Source organism: Neoarius graeffei, chromosome 9, assembly GCF_027579695.1.
Source record: "Neoarius graeffei isolate fNeoGra1 chromosome 9, fNeoGra1.pri, whole genome shotgun sequence".
Taxonomy (NCBI): Eukaryota; Metazoa; Chordata; class Actinopteri; order Siluriformes; family Ariidae; genus Neoarius; species Neoarius graeffei.
This window is the reverse complement of record NC_083577.1, coordinates 35243008-35256837: the sequence shown is the minus strand read 5'-3', so window position 1 is coordinate 35256837 and position 13830 is coordinate 35243008. Positions and strand designations below refer to the sequence as shown.

At 42.1% G+C, this 13830-nt stretch overlaps 1 protein-coding gene across 2 annotated transcripts in view; it reads left to right on the top strand.

Moving 5' to 3' along the window:
* armc8 (armadillo repeat containing 8) overlaps window positions 1-13830 on the top strand; it is a 72883-nt gene that overhangs the window by 50772 nt on the left and 8281 nt on the right. For both annotated transcript variants that reach the window (XM_060929351.1, XM_060929350.1), the window contains exons 11-19: window positions 1310-1510; window positions 2597-2692; window positions 3471-3553; window positions 5251-5332; window positions 9869-9955; window positions 10048-10140; window positions 10227-10376; window positions 12693-12788; window positions 12879-12974. In XM_060929351.1, coding sequence (XP_060785334.1) covers window positions 1310-1510; window positions 2597-2692; window positions 3471-3553; window positions 5251-5332; window positions 9869-9955; window positions 10048-10140; window positions 10227-10376; window positions 12693-12788; window positions 12879-12974 — 984 coding nt within the window. The remainder of the gene's footprint in view (window positions 1-1309; window positions 1511-2596; window positions 2693-3470; window positions 3554-5250; window positions 5333-9868; window positions 9956-10047; window positions 10141-10226; window positions 10377-12692; window positions 12789-12878; window positions 12975-13830) is intronic.

Below are 13830 nucleotides of genomic sequence, written 5' to 3'. Positions count from 1 at the left end.
TATTTACACTGGATCCGGTGTAAATAGCTGCCGGATCATAATTACAGTAAACTAGTAAATCCAGTAAAGGAAAAACTTGAGACTGAAAGGTTTTAACAGTCATCCAAATGACTGAACGTAAACATTGCTACAGTAACATACTAGCTACTATGTTGTTGACATTAGCTAGTGCTAACAGCTAGCTGCTAGTACACTGCTACAACACAGACACCGACCCTAATAATACAGTTCTTGGTCATTGCCTGGTAACAGCAAATTTATAACGGGCCATGTCTCAACAGACTAAGAAGTTATTTCAATGACATTTAATAACATTTTGTTTATCCTGAGGCCCGAAAGTAAATGAAAACGTGAACAAACCTTAGCTGTAATCAGATGGCGACCACCGGCTCCAGGGACGACCCACTGATGTAGGCATGTTACCCAGCCTGACACAAAATATTTGTAGGTATCCAAACTCTTATACGCTTTCAGAAAATCTCAATACCTGTGTATGGCAATGGGTTTTTAACGACATAGGTATACAGATCATGTGGGCCGAAGTCAGGTAAAGACGAGGGCTTCGTGTACTTCCGTACATCAGTGAACAATCCTGGTGGAAGCAGGTAAACGTCGTTCTCTAAGCCTGCTAACCTCAATTTTTGCAAATACCTCTCCCTCTGCTCGCCCTGTAAATGCCCTACGTCACTGGATAGTGAAGGTGTTTTCTGCATCTCGCTCCTTTTTCTTTTATGTTTTTTGTTTGTCGCCTTCCTCGCATTCAAACTGATTTGAGCCGTGCCGTCCAAAATGGCAGCCTAACGATGCATCACATGACTTGGTCACATGGGTGAAAAACCTCAATAGCGTGTAAAGCGTTATCAAGGTAAACCCTGGCTACTTTGAAGAATCTAAAATATGAAATTAAAAAAAAAAATTTAAACACTTTTAAAAAAAAATAATTATCAGTATTGTACAATGTAGAAAATGGTCAAAATGCAGAAAAACCTATGAATGAGTAGGAGTGTTCCAAACTTGTAACTGGTACTGTACATATAGATTCCTTCGTGAATACTACTACTACTACTACTACTGCCTTAATATATTATAATTTATTTTTATAGTGTGTCAAATTGCATTAGAAATCACATAAACAAATTCATTAGGGATCATTTAACAAATCAGCATGATCCGAGGCAAGTGTGTGTGAGGGGTCTAAGGCTAGGACTCCAGACTTGTCCAAAAACCTTCTGTAGATTATTGTTGTTGAAGAATTATCTTCCTTCAGTATGCTTATCCGTCTTGTCCGTGGGTATGTGTGTGTGCTCAGACTCTACCGTGCCTGGTGCGCATGTGCAGTAAGGACCGCCTGTTGGAGGAGCGGGTGGAGGGGGCGGAGACACTGGCCTACCTGATGGAACCAGATGTGGAACTCCAGAGGATAGCAAGCGTCACAGATCATCTGGTGGCCATGCTCGCCGACTACTTCAAATACCCCAGCTCCGTCAGTGCCATCACCGACATCAAGAGGGTGAGACACCCCCCACCCCCACACACTGATTTCAGTTATTCATTGCCATTTAAAGGTTAACATTTCAAGGCTTCATAAAACATTTATAATCCTTAAATAACATGCTCGTGTAGAGGTGTGTGTATTTCCATACTCTGGGGAAAGCTGCTGTAATTACAATGAAGTGCACATGTAAATGTAATCTCTCTCGCTTGGTTTCTGTGTCTCTCTCTCTCTCTCTCTGTCTGTCTGTTTCTCTCTGTCTCGCTTGGTTTCTGTCTCTGTCTCTCTGTCTGTTTCTCTCTCTCGCTTGGTTTCTGTCTGTCTCTCTCTGTTTCTCTGTGTTTCTCTGTCTCTCACAAATCTGTCTCTGTCTCTCTCTGTCTCTCTCTGTCTTTCTCTCCATCTGTTTCTGTGTCTGTCTGTCTCTGTCTGTCTGTTTCTCTCTCTCACAAATCTGTCTCTCTGTTTTTCTCTGTCTCTCTCTCTCTGTCTATCTCTCTCTCTCTCGGTTTCTGTGTCTGTTTCTCTCTCACAAATCTGTCTCTCTGTTTCTCTCTGTCTCTCGGTTTCTGTGTCTGTCTGTCTGTTTCTCTCTCTCCCTCTCAAATCTGTCTCTCTGTCTCTCTCTGTTTCTTTCTCTCTGTCTGTCTCTGCCTGTTTCTTTCTCTCTCGGTTTCTGTGTCTGTCTCTCTGTCTGTCTCTCTCTCAAAAATCTGTCTCTCTCTCTGTTTTTTTGTCTGTCTCTGCCTGTTTCTTTCTCTCTCTCTCTCGGTTTCTGTGTCTGTTTTTCTCTGTGTGTGTCTTTCTCTGTTTCTCTGTCTTTGTCTGTCTGTCTCTCTGTCGGTCTGTCTCACAAATCTCTGTTTCTGTCTGTCTGTTTCTCTCTGTCTCTCGCTCATGCTCTCTCTCTGTTTATCTGTCTGTCTCTCTCTTGCTCACGCGCTCTCTCTCTCTCTCTCTCTCTGTTTATCTGTCTGTCTCTCGCTCATGCTCTCTCTCTGTGTTTATCTGTCTGTCTCTCTCTTGCTCACGCGCGCTCTCTCTCTCTCTCTCTCTCTCTCTCTCTGTTTATCTGTCTGTCTCACTCACGCTCTCTCTCTCTAGCTGGATCATGACTTGAAGCATGCACACGAACTGAGGCAAGCAGCCTTTAAACTCTATGCATCTCTCGGCTCTAACGATGAAGACATTAGGAAAAAGGTGAGACATTTTCTGCCCCAACTTCTCAGAACAATATAACAGACGTGTTGCAAACTGTGCAGTTTACACCAATTGGACACTTTTTCCCATCATACCTATATGTGCTTGTTGAACATCCCATTCCAAATGAATCCCCCCTTTACTATTATAATAAAGATTTTGGAGTGTGGCTGTGGGGATTTGTGATCCTTCAGCCACAAGAACGTTAGTGAGATCAGGTACTGATGTGAGCTGAGGAGGTCTGGGCTGCAGTCAGCGTTCCACTTGGGGTTGAGGTCAGGGCTCCGTGCGGGACACTCGAGTTCTTCCGCTTCATCTTTGGTGCACCATGTCTTCATGGATCCTGCTTTGTGCACATGAGCAGTGTCATGCTGGAACGTGTTTGGACCTCTTCGTTCCAGCGAAGGGAAATACTTTTGGCCATACAATGTATCTTTTTTTGATATAAGTAGTTGCTTGAGGTTAAAAATACTTGCATTTCGTCTGTTTACAAGTTTTGCAAGTTACTCTGAATAAAAGCATCTGCCAGATGATTTAAATCTAAATGTGCAGCAGAAATGGAAGCAGTCTGAGCCCGAAGCTGCTGTTTTGTCTGTTTTGGATTATTTATCCGAATATGATGTTCATTTAATTTTTAAACCAGCACTGTTCATGAGCCTCGGGCTACAAAGTGGTGCCCTTTTTTGTACTAGACATTTATTGCATGAAAAGCAATACATTTTGGTTCCCCATCTAAATTCTGCAGACTGTTTTAGATCATCTCTCCCCCTCTCTGCAGATCACAGAGACGGAGAACATGATGGACAGGATAGTGAGTGGCCTGTCCGAGTCCAGCATAAAGGTCCGCTTAGCCGCTGTCAGGTATCTTACTCGCTTTACTCAACTGTGCTTCAGCTCTGTCTCCTGTTCACATTCCAGCTTTTACATATTTCTCTAGTAGATTTGCTGCCGCGCTGCACATTGAAGCTTTCCCTGCTCGAACACCCAAGTGTGTTGTGAGAAGGGAGAATTGTAATGTGTCCTGCTTTCTATATATACTAGTGCATCTCAAAAAATTAGAATATTGTGAAAAAGTTCAATATTTCCCATCAGTTATTTAAGAAAGTGAAAATGTTATATATTATAGACTCATTACACATAAACTAAAATGTTTCAAGCATTTTTCTATTTTAATTTTAATCAGTATGGCATACAGTACAAAAACATAAAAAAACCCATCTCAAAATATTAGAATATTTCATTTCGAGTTTGAGTAAAACAGTATGAACACAGTGTATCTCTCGGTCTAGTTCAGTACACACAACCACAATCATGGGGAAGACTGCTGACTTGACTGTTGTCCAGAAGATGATCACTGATGCCCTCCACAAGGAGGGTAAGCCACAAAAGGTCATTGCTGAAAAGGGTGGCTGGAAAAGGTGCACAAGCAACAGGGATGGCCGCAGTCTTCAGAGGATTGTCAAGAAAAGTTGATTCAAGAACTTGGGAGAGCTTCACAAGGAGTGGACTGAGGCTGGTGTCAGTGTATCAAGACCCATCATGAACAGACATCTTCAAGAAAGGGGATGCAACTTTCGCATTCCTAATATCAGGCTACTCCTGAGCCAGAGACAATGTCGGAAGTGTCTTATCTGGGCTAAGGAGAGAAAGAAATTGACTGTTGCTCAGTGGTCCAAAGTACATTTTGCATTTAATTTGGAAATCACGGTTCTAGAGTCTGGAGGAAGAGTGGAGAGGCACAGAATCCAAGGTGTTTGAAGCCCAGTGTGAAGTTTCCACGGTCAGTGATGATTTGGGGTACCATGTCATCTGCTGGTGTTGGTCCACTGAATTTTATCAAGTCCAAAGTCAACACAGCCATCTACCAGGAGATTTTAGAGCACTTCATGCTTCCATCTGCTGACGAGCTTTTTGGAGATGCTGATTTCCTTTTCCAGCAGGACTTAGCACCTACCCACAGTGCCAAAACTACTACCAAATGGTTTGCTGACCATGATATTACTGTGTTTGATTGGCCAGCCAACTTGCCTGACCTGAACCCCATAGAGAATCTATGGGGTATTGTCAAGAGGAAGATGAGAAACACCCGACCCAAAAATACAGATACGCTGAAGGCCACTATCAAAGCAACCTGGGCTTCAATAACACCTCAGCAGTGCCACAGACTGATCACCTCCATGCCACACCGCATTGATACAGTAATTCATGGTAAAGGAGCCCCAACCAAGTATTGAGTGTATAAATGAATATACTTTTCAGAAGTTGGACATTTCTGTATTGTAAATCCTTTTTTTGATTGATCTTGGGGAATATTTTAATAATTTGAGATACTGGATTTCTGATTTTCATGAGCTATAAGCCATAATCATCAAAATTAAAACAAAAAAGGCTTTAAATATTTCACTTTACGTGTAATGAATATAGACTATATGAAAGTTTAGCTTTTTGAATTAAATTATGACAAAAAAGGAACTTTTTCGTGGTATTCTAATTTTTTGAGATGCACTAGTATATAAGCACCCTCCTTGTTTCTCATTCACTGTGCTGCTTCTTTGCAGATGTCTCCACAGTTTGTCGCGATCAGTACAACAGCTGCGGACAAGTTTCCACGATCATGCAGTGTGGAAGCCACTAATGAAGGTTTGACCTTTGAATATTGCTTTAGTACTGTTTTATAAGAGGTGTGTGTGTGTACACAGATACAGTGTTCTCCACGGGTGCTTTTAAAGTGGCGCACCGCCACATTATAATTCTGGCCCGCCACCCTTCCCTTGGCCAAAAAAACCCGTAACTTCATCAGTATACGCCAAATAAATCGTATTCGCTTTTTATTATAATTTTCTAACTATTTAACATGCAGAAGACCATTAAATGAATGCATACAGGGCTACCTGAAGTGGCCACGCGACTGTAACAGAAAACCATCCGGCCGGCTGCATACAGATTGTGACCCAGAGCTCTGCAGATTGAGGTCCATCCCTGCGTTACACTACACTGCACCACATTACACTATACTGACACATAGTAACGCTGGAAGCTGCAGCTAGCCAGCAGCTAAATAACTTTGCTGTGCGCACACAGGTTGTTTGTAGCGTTATTGTGCAACGGTTGCACTTATCTATCGTCTTTTCTGACCATACAGAGTTACAGTAATCATATAACAGCGCGCACACACGCATTAGTTAAGTTCAGGTCTTTGATTTTACGCATCTGTGATTTGTGTAGGCGAGAGCTGCATTTTCCCGTTGCTTCACTGTGTGTTTACTGCAGAACTTCCAGGTTCCTGGGTCAAAGGACCCGAACTATGGCGGCAGGGGTGACTTTGTTGTGCCAGTCTCGGGCACGCACACAGCTTGTGCATGGACTGTAGTGCAGGGTTTCTGCGGAGTCTTAAAAAGTCTAAAATTTGATAATCCTAATTTAAGGCCTTAAAAAGTCTAAAATACGAGCATATTTTGCATTGTAGGTCTTAAATGTAATTTTGTGAAGTCTTAAATCCTTACGTCCGTTTACCCCATTTGCTTTGTTTTGTTAAATGCGTTGGTGATATTCGTAATTAGTTATATAGGCTCGGCCTACTTGGTATCAGTAGGCTACGCTGCAAACTACAAGTGAGACACAGTGGAATCCGGCGTCTAGCCCGGTTGGCATGGTGATGCACAGGGCATGGTACGCGCGCATTTAGACAGTAGAGCCTCAAAGAAGCGAGGGAGATTGTCACGGTTTGTAGCAAAATGGGCAAATGCAAGTTTAACGACTGCTGGCTTGAACGCAATGATTCCGTAGACTGGTTAAAACGCGTACCAAACAATCCGTTTGAGGCGTACTGCACATTGTGCAAAAGAACACTCAAACTCGGCACCCTGGGTGTAAAGGCACTGGAATCGCATGCGAAAGCGGGGAAGCACCAGGCTGCCCATAAAAGTCTGCAACAATCGCATGCCATCACTCAGTTTTGTTCACCGTTGTCAGGTCTAAGCACATCTCGAGACGGTGTATCAGCTAACTCCGTGCGAACTGTAACGTTACAACACAAACCGTACGGAATCGAATGCCTCATCCTCAAGTGATTTGCGGGATGTCTTTGGCTCCACTGCAACTTAGTTCCTCATTAATGCAAGCGCGCACCCTAGGGATGTAATGAAAATTTTGTTATTTTGAAAGTAATTCAGGCTCTTCCAATTTTTTTTTTTTTTTTTTTGTGCGGCATACACTACCGTTCAAAAGTTTGGGGTCACCCAGACAATTTTGTGTTTTCCATGAAAAGTCACACTTTTATTTACCACCATAAGTTGTCAAATGAATCGAAAATATGGTCAAGACATTTTTCTGGCCATTTTGAGCATTTAATCGACCCCACAAATGTGATGCTCCAGAAACTCAATCTGCTCAAAGGAAGGTCAGTTTTATAGCTTCTCTAAAGAGCTCAACTGTTTTCAGCTGTGCTAACATGATTGTACAAGGGTTTTCTAATCATCCATTAGCCTTCTGAGGCAATGAGCAAACACATTGTACCATTAGAACACTGGAGTGAGAGTTGCTGGAAATGGGCCTCTATACACCTATGGAGATATTGCACCAAAAACCAGACATTTGCAGCTAGAATAGTCATTTACCACATTAGCAATGTATAGAGTGGATTTCTGATTAGTTTAAAGTGATCTTCATTGAAAAGAACAGTGCTTTTCTTTCAAAAATAAGGACATTTCAAAGTGACCCCGAACTTTTGAACGGTAGTGTAAGTCTTAAATTTAACCTGTTATGGTCTTAAAAAGGTCTTAAATTGAACTTGTTCAAGCCTGCAGAAACCCTGTAGTGATTTCACCCGATTAACATTAATTATGTGTATTGTAAAAAAAAAAATATGCATTTATTGTAATTGGGTATTTTGTCTATGAATTATAGAGATTATTGGCATGCACTTAGACCTGAACTTGTTCTGTAAATGTATGGTTTATGCGATGTTGGTAATATAAAGTAACTGGTATCTTCCAGTGGGTGGGGACAGGCCACTATATCTAGCCCTCTGAAGGGAGGTGGATTAGTTGGGTCATGGGCACTGTCTGTTATGTAGTAGTCCCGTAATGTGCAATACAGTATTCTGTTTTGTAGAGACAGTATTTTTTTTTAATGTATTTTTTTTTGTAATAATTACTTGAACTTTTATTATTATAATTTATTTTGTGTTAAATTTCTGCTGTTACTTTGGGAAACCGGACCCAATAAAGCATCTTGCGTTAAAATTTCTATCTTTGGCCGTTGCCCATCAGATGATATGTACAGTAAGAATGTGTGTTAATTTTTTGTAATATGATTTTAACAATGATTTTAGCATTTCCTATCCATTTATTGGCCAGTTTCACTGTCAAAAAAGCCCAAAGTCTGTCAGCTTCTCTCACACACACACATACGCATGCATGCACATGTATAACATATACATACTAGTAAGTTACCCGGCGTTGCCCAGGTTTTGCAAAATTCTGGGTTGCCCCCAGACTTCCATGTCAAATTTGGTGAAGATCTGTCAAGAAATGGTGATGTTAACCCAAGACAAACAAAAATCCAAGCATCCACCACCCAGGGGCCCAAATATGGAATTTCTGAGTTCTGCCAAATTATGGCTATCTCCTGTACCTACTTGTCAAATTTGGTGAAAATCTGTTGAGAAATGGCGACGTTAGCGCAAGACAGACAAACTTTGCCACTTAAATATCACGCACACATTTTATATACAAGATAATATGAATGAGAGAGGACTTCACACGGTGGCACTAAGGTATGAAGTTTATCTTTGAATGGTGAACATATTCACGAGTGAGCGAAGTGAATGAGGGAAATATTTTTCAACACGAGAAGATAAACTTCATATCTTTGCACAACCGTGTGACGTTCTTTATACGATATGGACGCCTCCACAAAAAATATGCAAGTTAATCAAAATAATTAAAATTCTGAACCGTTCGCCATTTTGACATCGCGCATCTAGTCAGCAGGAAAACACTGGGAATGACGTCATCAGAGTGAAATATCAGGAATTATTCTACATCCAGGTCACTTTTTCGATGGAATAAAAACGTGTTCTGTTCCCTTCTAGCGGGTTTCATTCATTTGGTTTGATAGCATGCGGTATTGTTAGCATATCACTTATCCTACGTGCATTACGTCACTCTACCCAATGGAGAATGAGCGTTGAATATGGTTTACGATATTGCATGGTCGCCAAGACAACATGACATCACATGTCAGAGCTGATGTGAATATTCAGTGAGAGAGTTTTCTGCTGCGCATGTGCAGAAGCATGTTTTTTGTTCGCCGGTGACGCCATCGAATGTGTTTGTATAATAATAACAATAATTAATAATAATAATATTGTCTGGCTTTTTTTCGTGGTATATCCGATATATTCCATTCAGCTAGCACTCGTCTTCAACTCATTCAATATCATGCTAACTGAATACAGTATATCTGATGTACCATGGGGAAAAAAGCCAGTCAGAATTATTTAAATACGTCACTCAGGTCCGCAATGTATTTCATTTGAAAAATGTTTTTCAACTCAAGAAGATAAACTTCATACCTTCAAGCCAACGTGTGATTTATTTTTTTTAATTATTATATAGACACATTCACAAACGGTACGCAAATTTATCAAAACAATTCATCAGTTTCCTCATGAGTGACATGTAGAGACTTACCTCATGGTTTTGAACCTCCATATGCATATAATTATTTTTATATGAATAAATAAATGAATCGGGGCGGCATGGTGGTGTAGTGGTTAGCGCTGTCGCCTCACAGCAAGAAGGTCCGGGTTCGAGCTCAGCGGCCGGTGAGGGCCTTTCTGTGTGGAGTTTGCATGTTCTCCCCGTGTCCGCGTGGGTTTCCTCTGGGTGCTCCGGTTTCCCCCACAGTCCAAAGACATGCAGGTTGGGTTAACTGGTGGCTCTAAATTGAGCGTAGGTGTGAATGTGAGTGTGAATGGTTGTCTGTGTCTATGTGTCAGCCCTGTGATGACCTGGCGACTTGTCCAGGGTGTACCCCGCCTTTCGCCCGTAGTCAGCTGGGATAGGCTCCAGCTTGCCTGCGACCCTGTAGAACAGGATAAAGCGGCTAGAGATGATATGAGATAAATGAATCATTGGCTTCTCTGACTATTTTGTGCGTGTTTGTGTGTAGCTGTTACAGAATGCCCCAGACGAAGTGCTGGTCATGGCCTCTTCAACACTATGCAACCTTCTACTGGAGTTTTCACCCAGCAAAGAGGTCAGGAGCGGATACACACACTTGCAATGTTTCACTCAAAGTTTAATAATGTCTGTCTGACGTTGACCTTATTTAACTGGTAATGTGTGCAGCCCATCCTGGAGTCTGGAGTGATTGATTTACTATGCAGCTTAACACAAAGCGAAAGTCCTGCACTGAGGGTCAACGGCATCTGGGCTCTCATGGTGAGGACTGCAGTGTTTTAATGCCACCTTACAGATGGTCTTTATAAAGACCGTGTACTCAGGTAAAGTGTGTGTGTGTGTTTTAGAACATGGCTTTCCAAGCTGATCAGAAGGTCAAAGTGGAGATCATGAGAGCTCTGGGAACAGAACAACTCTTCCGGCTCCTCTCGGACCCTGACACCAACGTGCTCATGAAGACTTTGGGACTGTTGCGCAACCTGCTGTCCACGCGACCAGTAAGACAGACACACAAGCCATATTTTATACATATACACACACACCAGTGTGCTGGACTGGAAAATAGAGCTGACAGAGTAGTGCACAGTTTTTTATAATCCCTCATCTGATCCTTCCTGTAGATACTCTGACCAACATTAAGTGATTCCCCCCCCCTTTAAGAAAGCATACTGGTTGATCAGTTATAATGGGTTTTATTCTATCCGCATTCATTGGATATGAGCAATCGTGTGCTTTGATTGGCTACTCTACTACAAGGCTATCGGCTCATATACTGTGAGTAGAGAAAAACAAAATGGCGGCGCATGTTACTGAACCAACCGAGGACAAAATAAAAACTCTACTCGAAAACAACCCCCCCCCCCAAAAAAAAGTATTTGATGGTAAGAGCATGTTTTTATTTTTCAAGAATTATTATAGCATTTTTCACAAATTGTTCCTGTTATTTCACCATTTTTTTTGCATTCTAAGCGGAAATGATTTTGTCAGACGTTTTGTATAAAGTTTTTATTTATCAAATTTGCAAAAAATAACAAAAATGCTGTGTTTCTCAAAATCCAGCAAATGTGGATAGAATAACAGTTATTTTTTTTCCCGGTCTGGTTTCCATCAAATCCTGTGCTCTGATTGGCTGGCGAGCGGGTCCGTATCCTACGGTACGGACCCCGGTTACAGACCTCTGGCGACTCGCTCGTTCACAACAACAACAAACATAGTAGCAATTTTTGTCAACATTTATTTTCACATTTCTCAGGAGAATAGCATTAATTTTACAGCATGGATAGCGATAACGACAGTGTTCACAGCGAAAGCGAGTTTTACTACCCTGAGGAAGAAGAAATAAAATAAAACATTTCAGGAGAAAGCTAAAAACCTGTAACTGTTGCGAACACCGAGTAAAAACATGGCTGAATCCTGAATGATTCTATTTTGTATAAATAGGGGACTACATAGGCGGCAAAACGTAGTTTTTTTTCCTGCCATGGAAGTGCACTTGTATACCGAGGAAGAAGCAATTTGCATTACAGCCGTGAATGAGGATTCAAAATGGCGGCTCGGCTCGGGTTTCCCTTTCGGGCGCTCTCGTTTTCTGTTAGAATTTGGTCTCGTCTCGTTTTCTTCCACTTATCCGGGGCCGGGTCGCGGAGGCAGCAGTCTGAGCATGGAAGCCCAAACTTCCCTTTCCCCAGACACCTCGGCCAGCTCCTTGGGAAGAACACCGAGGCGTTCCCAGGCCAGCTGAGAGACATAGTCCCTCCAGCGTTTCCTGGGTCTTCCCCGGGGCTTCCTCCCGGGGGGACATGCCTGGAACACCTCATGGAATAGAATTTGGTAAAGAAAAAAATTAAATATATTATTTACCAGCTTAAGGTCGGTCCGTATGGTGAAATACCGTCACCTCGGCCTTGAATACTGACCTCAGCCCAGAGGGCCTCGCTCAGTACTTTCAAGACCTCGGTCATGGTATTTCACCATACGAACCTCTCAGCTGCTAAATAACATATATTTCCCCTCAATCTCGCCGTACATGGATTATAGCCAACTCAGTGCTATGCGTCTTGTCGGATATCAGCTCATGTATGACTCGATTTCTTGGAATAACTGTTAATTGTTCCTTAGTAAAAATTTGTACAGTGAACCCTTAGAATCCTTCATGTGTGATTTGGGGGGGGGGAACACCTCAGAAGGAAGATCTTGGTAAATATTAACCAGCCTTGTGCTGGCTGTCAACCGTGAGTTGGCCTAGTGGTTAACGTGTCCGCCTCTCGATCGGGAGTTCTACTCACGGTCGGGTCATGCCAAAGACCATCATAAAAATGGTACCTACTGCCGTCTGGCAAGGCGTGGGGAGTCAAACTCTCGCGGTTACCAGAGGACTAGCCTCCCACTGTAACCCTAGCTATGTAATAGGCGAGAGGCCGAGGGCTACGAAACGGAGATCGGCGCCGCCCTATGCGCCACATGGCATGGGAAGGACTTTTGTGCTGGCTGTCTGTGTACTGCACCTGCTTTGGCCTACATGAGGAGAAAAACATCTCGACACCTTTTTTGTACTTCCTGTGGAATCCCAGTCGCGGCGCACCGTTCCACGCTAAATGTTTTAGGATGAGCATGATGTACACATCCTCTCGCTCACTCATACACTCAGTACCACATGGACATTAGGTCATGATCCTCCATCTGCACTCACTCACACTTGCACCCTTTCAGTACATGTATACAAGATTAAAAGCTTTCCCAGTGATTGCTACACACACACACACACACACACACACACATGTACTGTACGTCAATTCTCTCTGTGTCTTTTCTAGCACATAGACCAGATCATGAGCTCCCATGGGAAACAGATCATGCAGGCAGTTACACTGATCTTGGAGGGAGAGCACAGCATAGAGGTCAAAGAACAGGTGCGAAAACACCCTTCCAGAAATACTGTTGTGTAGCATTTCTGCTGCTGTGGCACCTCGTATTAAAGGGGGATTGGGTTGTATTTTCAGACTTTGTGCATACTGGCCAACATTTCTGATGGAAACACAGCCAAGGAACTCATCATGACAAACGACGACATGCTTCAGAAAGTCAAGTACTACATGGTATAATCCGCGTTTTCCTGATTCTCAGAGTCGTTTGTTTGTTTTTGATTTACAATGGTTATTAGGCATGTAATGATATATCATGCGGTGATAAATCACCATGCAAATTTATGATTTGAATTGATGAAATAAATGAATTGTGGTTGTTATTATTAGGCTGAGTCGGTAATCTTACCCTGTGTCCAAAATCGTTCACTCCTCCCTGCTCCCTATATAGGGAGTTACTGTATAGAGGACTATATCATGAACTCATTGGTAAAATGAAAAAACGCTTTCGGGCACTAGCCTGTCGCGCTGGTATTTACGTCATTACTGTCGCACAATTAAAACGTGCCAGATCAGCCGGCTGGTGGGTTTTCAAAATAATAAACACATGCATGTGTTTTTGTGATATTATACTGAGCGCATTTCCCACATTAATCAATACAAAGTACCTGCATCTTTCAGTTCTTTTTTTTTAATCAAGGCTGAATACTTTCTTCTTTGCCGCTGCCTTTTATTAAATCAAATTTGAGACTTTGATTTCTTTCAGCGTGACAGCAATGCATGATGGGATATACTGCTTTGGTTAGTGACTATCGGTTGTACACTACTTTTCGTGATGCATTCTGGGATACTTTGAGTGCACTATATAAGGTGTAAATAATCCTCACTAAGGTTTCGGACAGCACTACAAAATTGCATCCTCACTGCATAGTGATTTGATTTTGATTTGATTTTATTTGGCAATATAAATATATATGATAAAAACATACATGTACATATCGCCGAGGATGACACAAAAAGCATTAAAATACACTTATTTCCATTGTGGTCCTCAAGATGACAAGATGGTTGTGGCAAACTTGGCACGTAA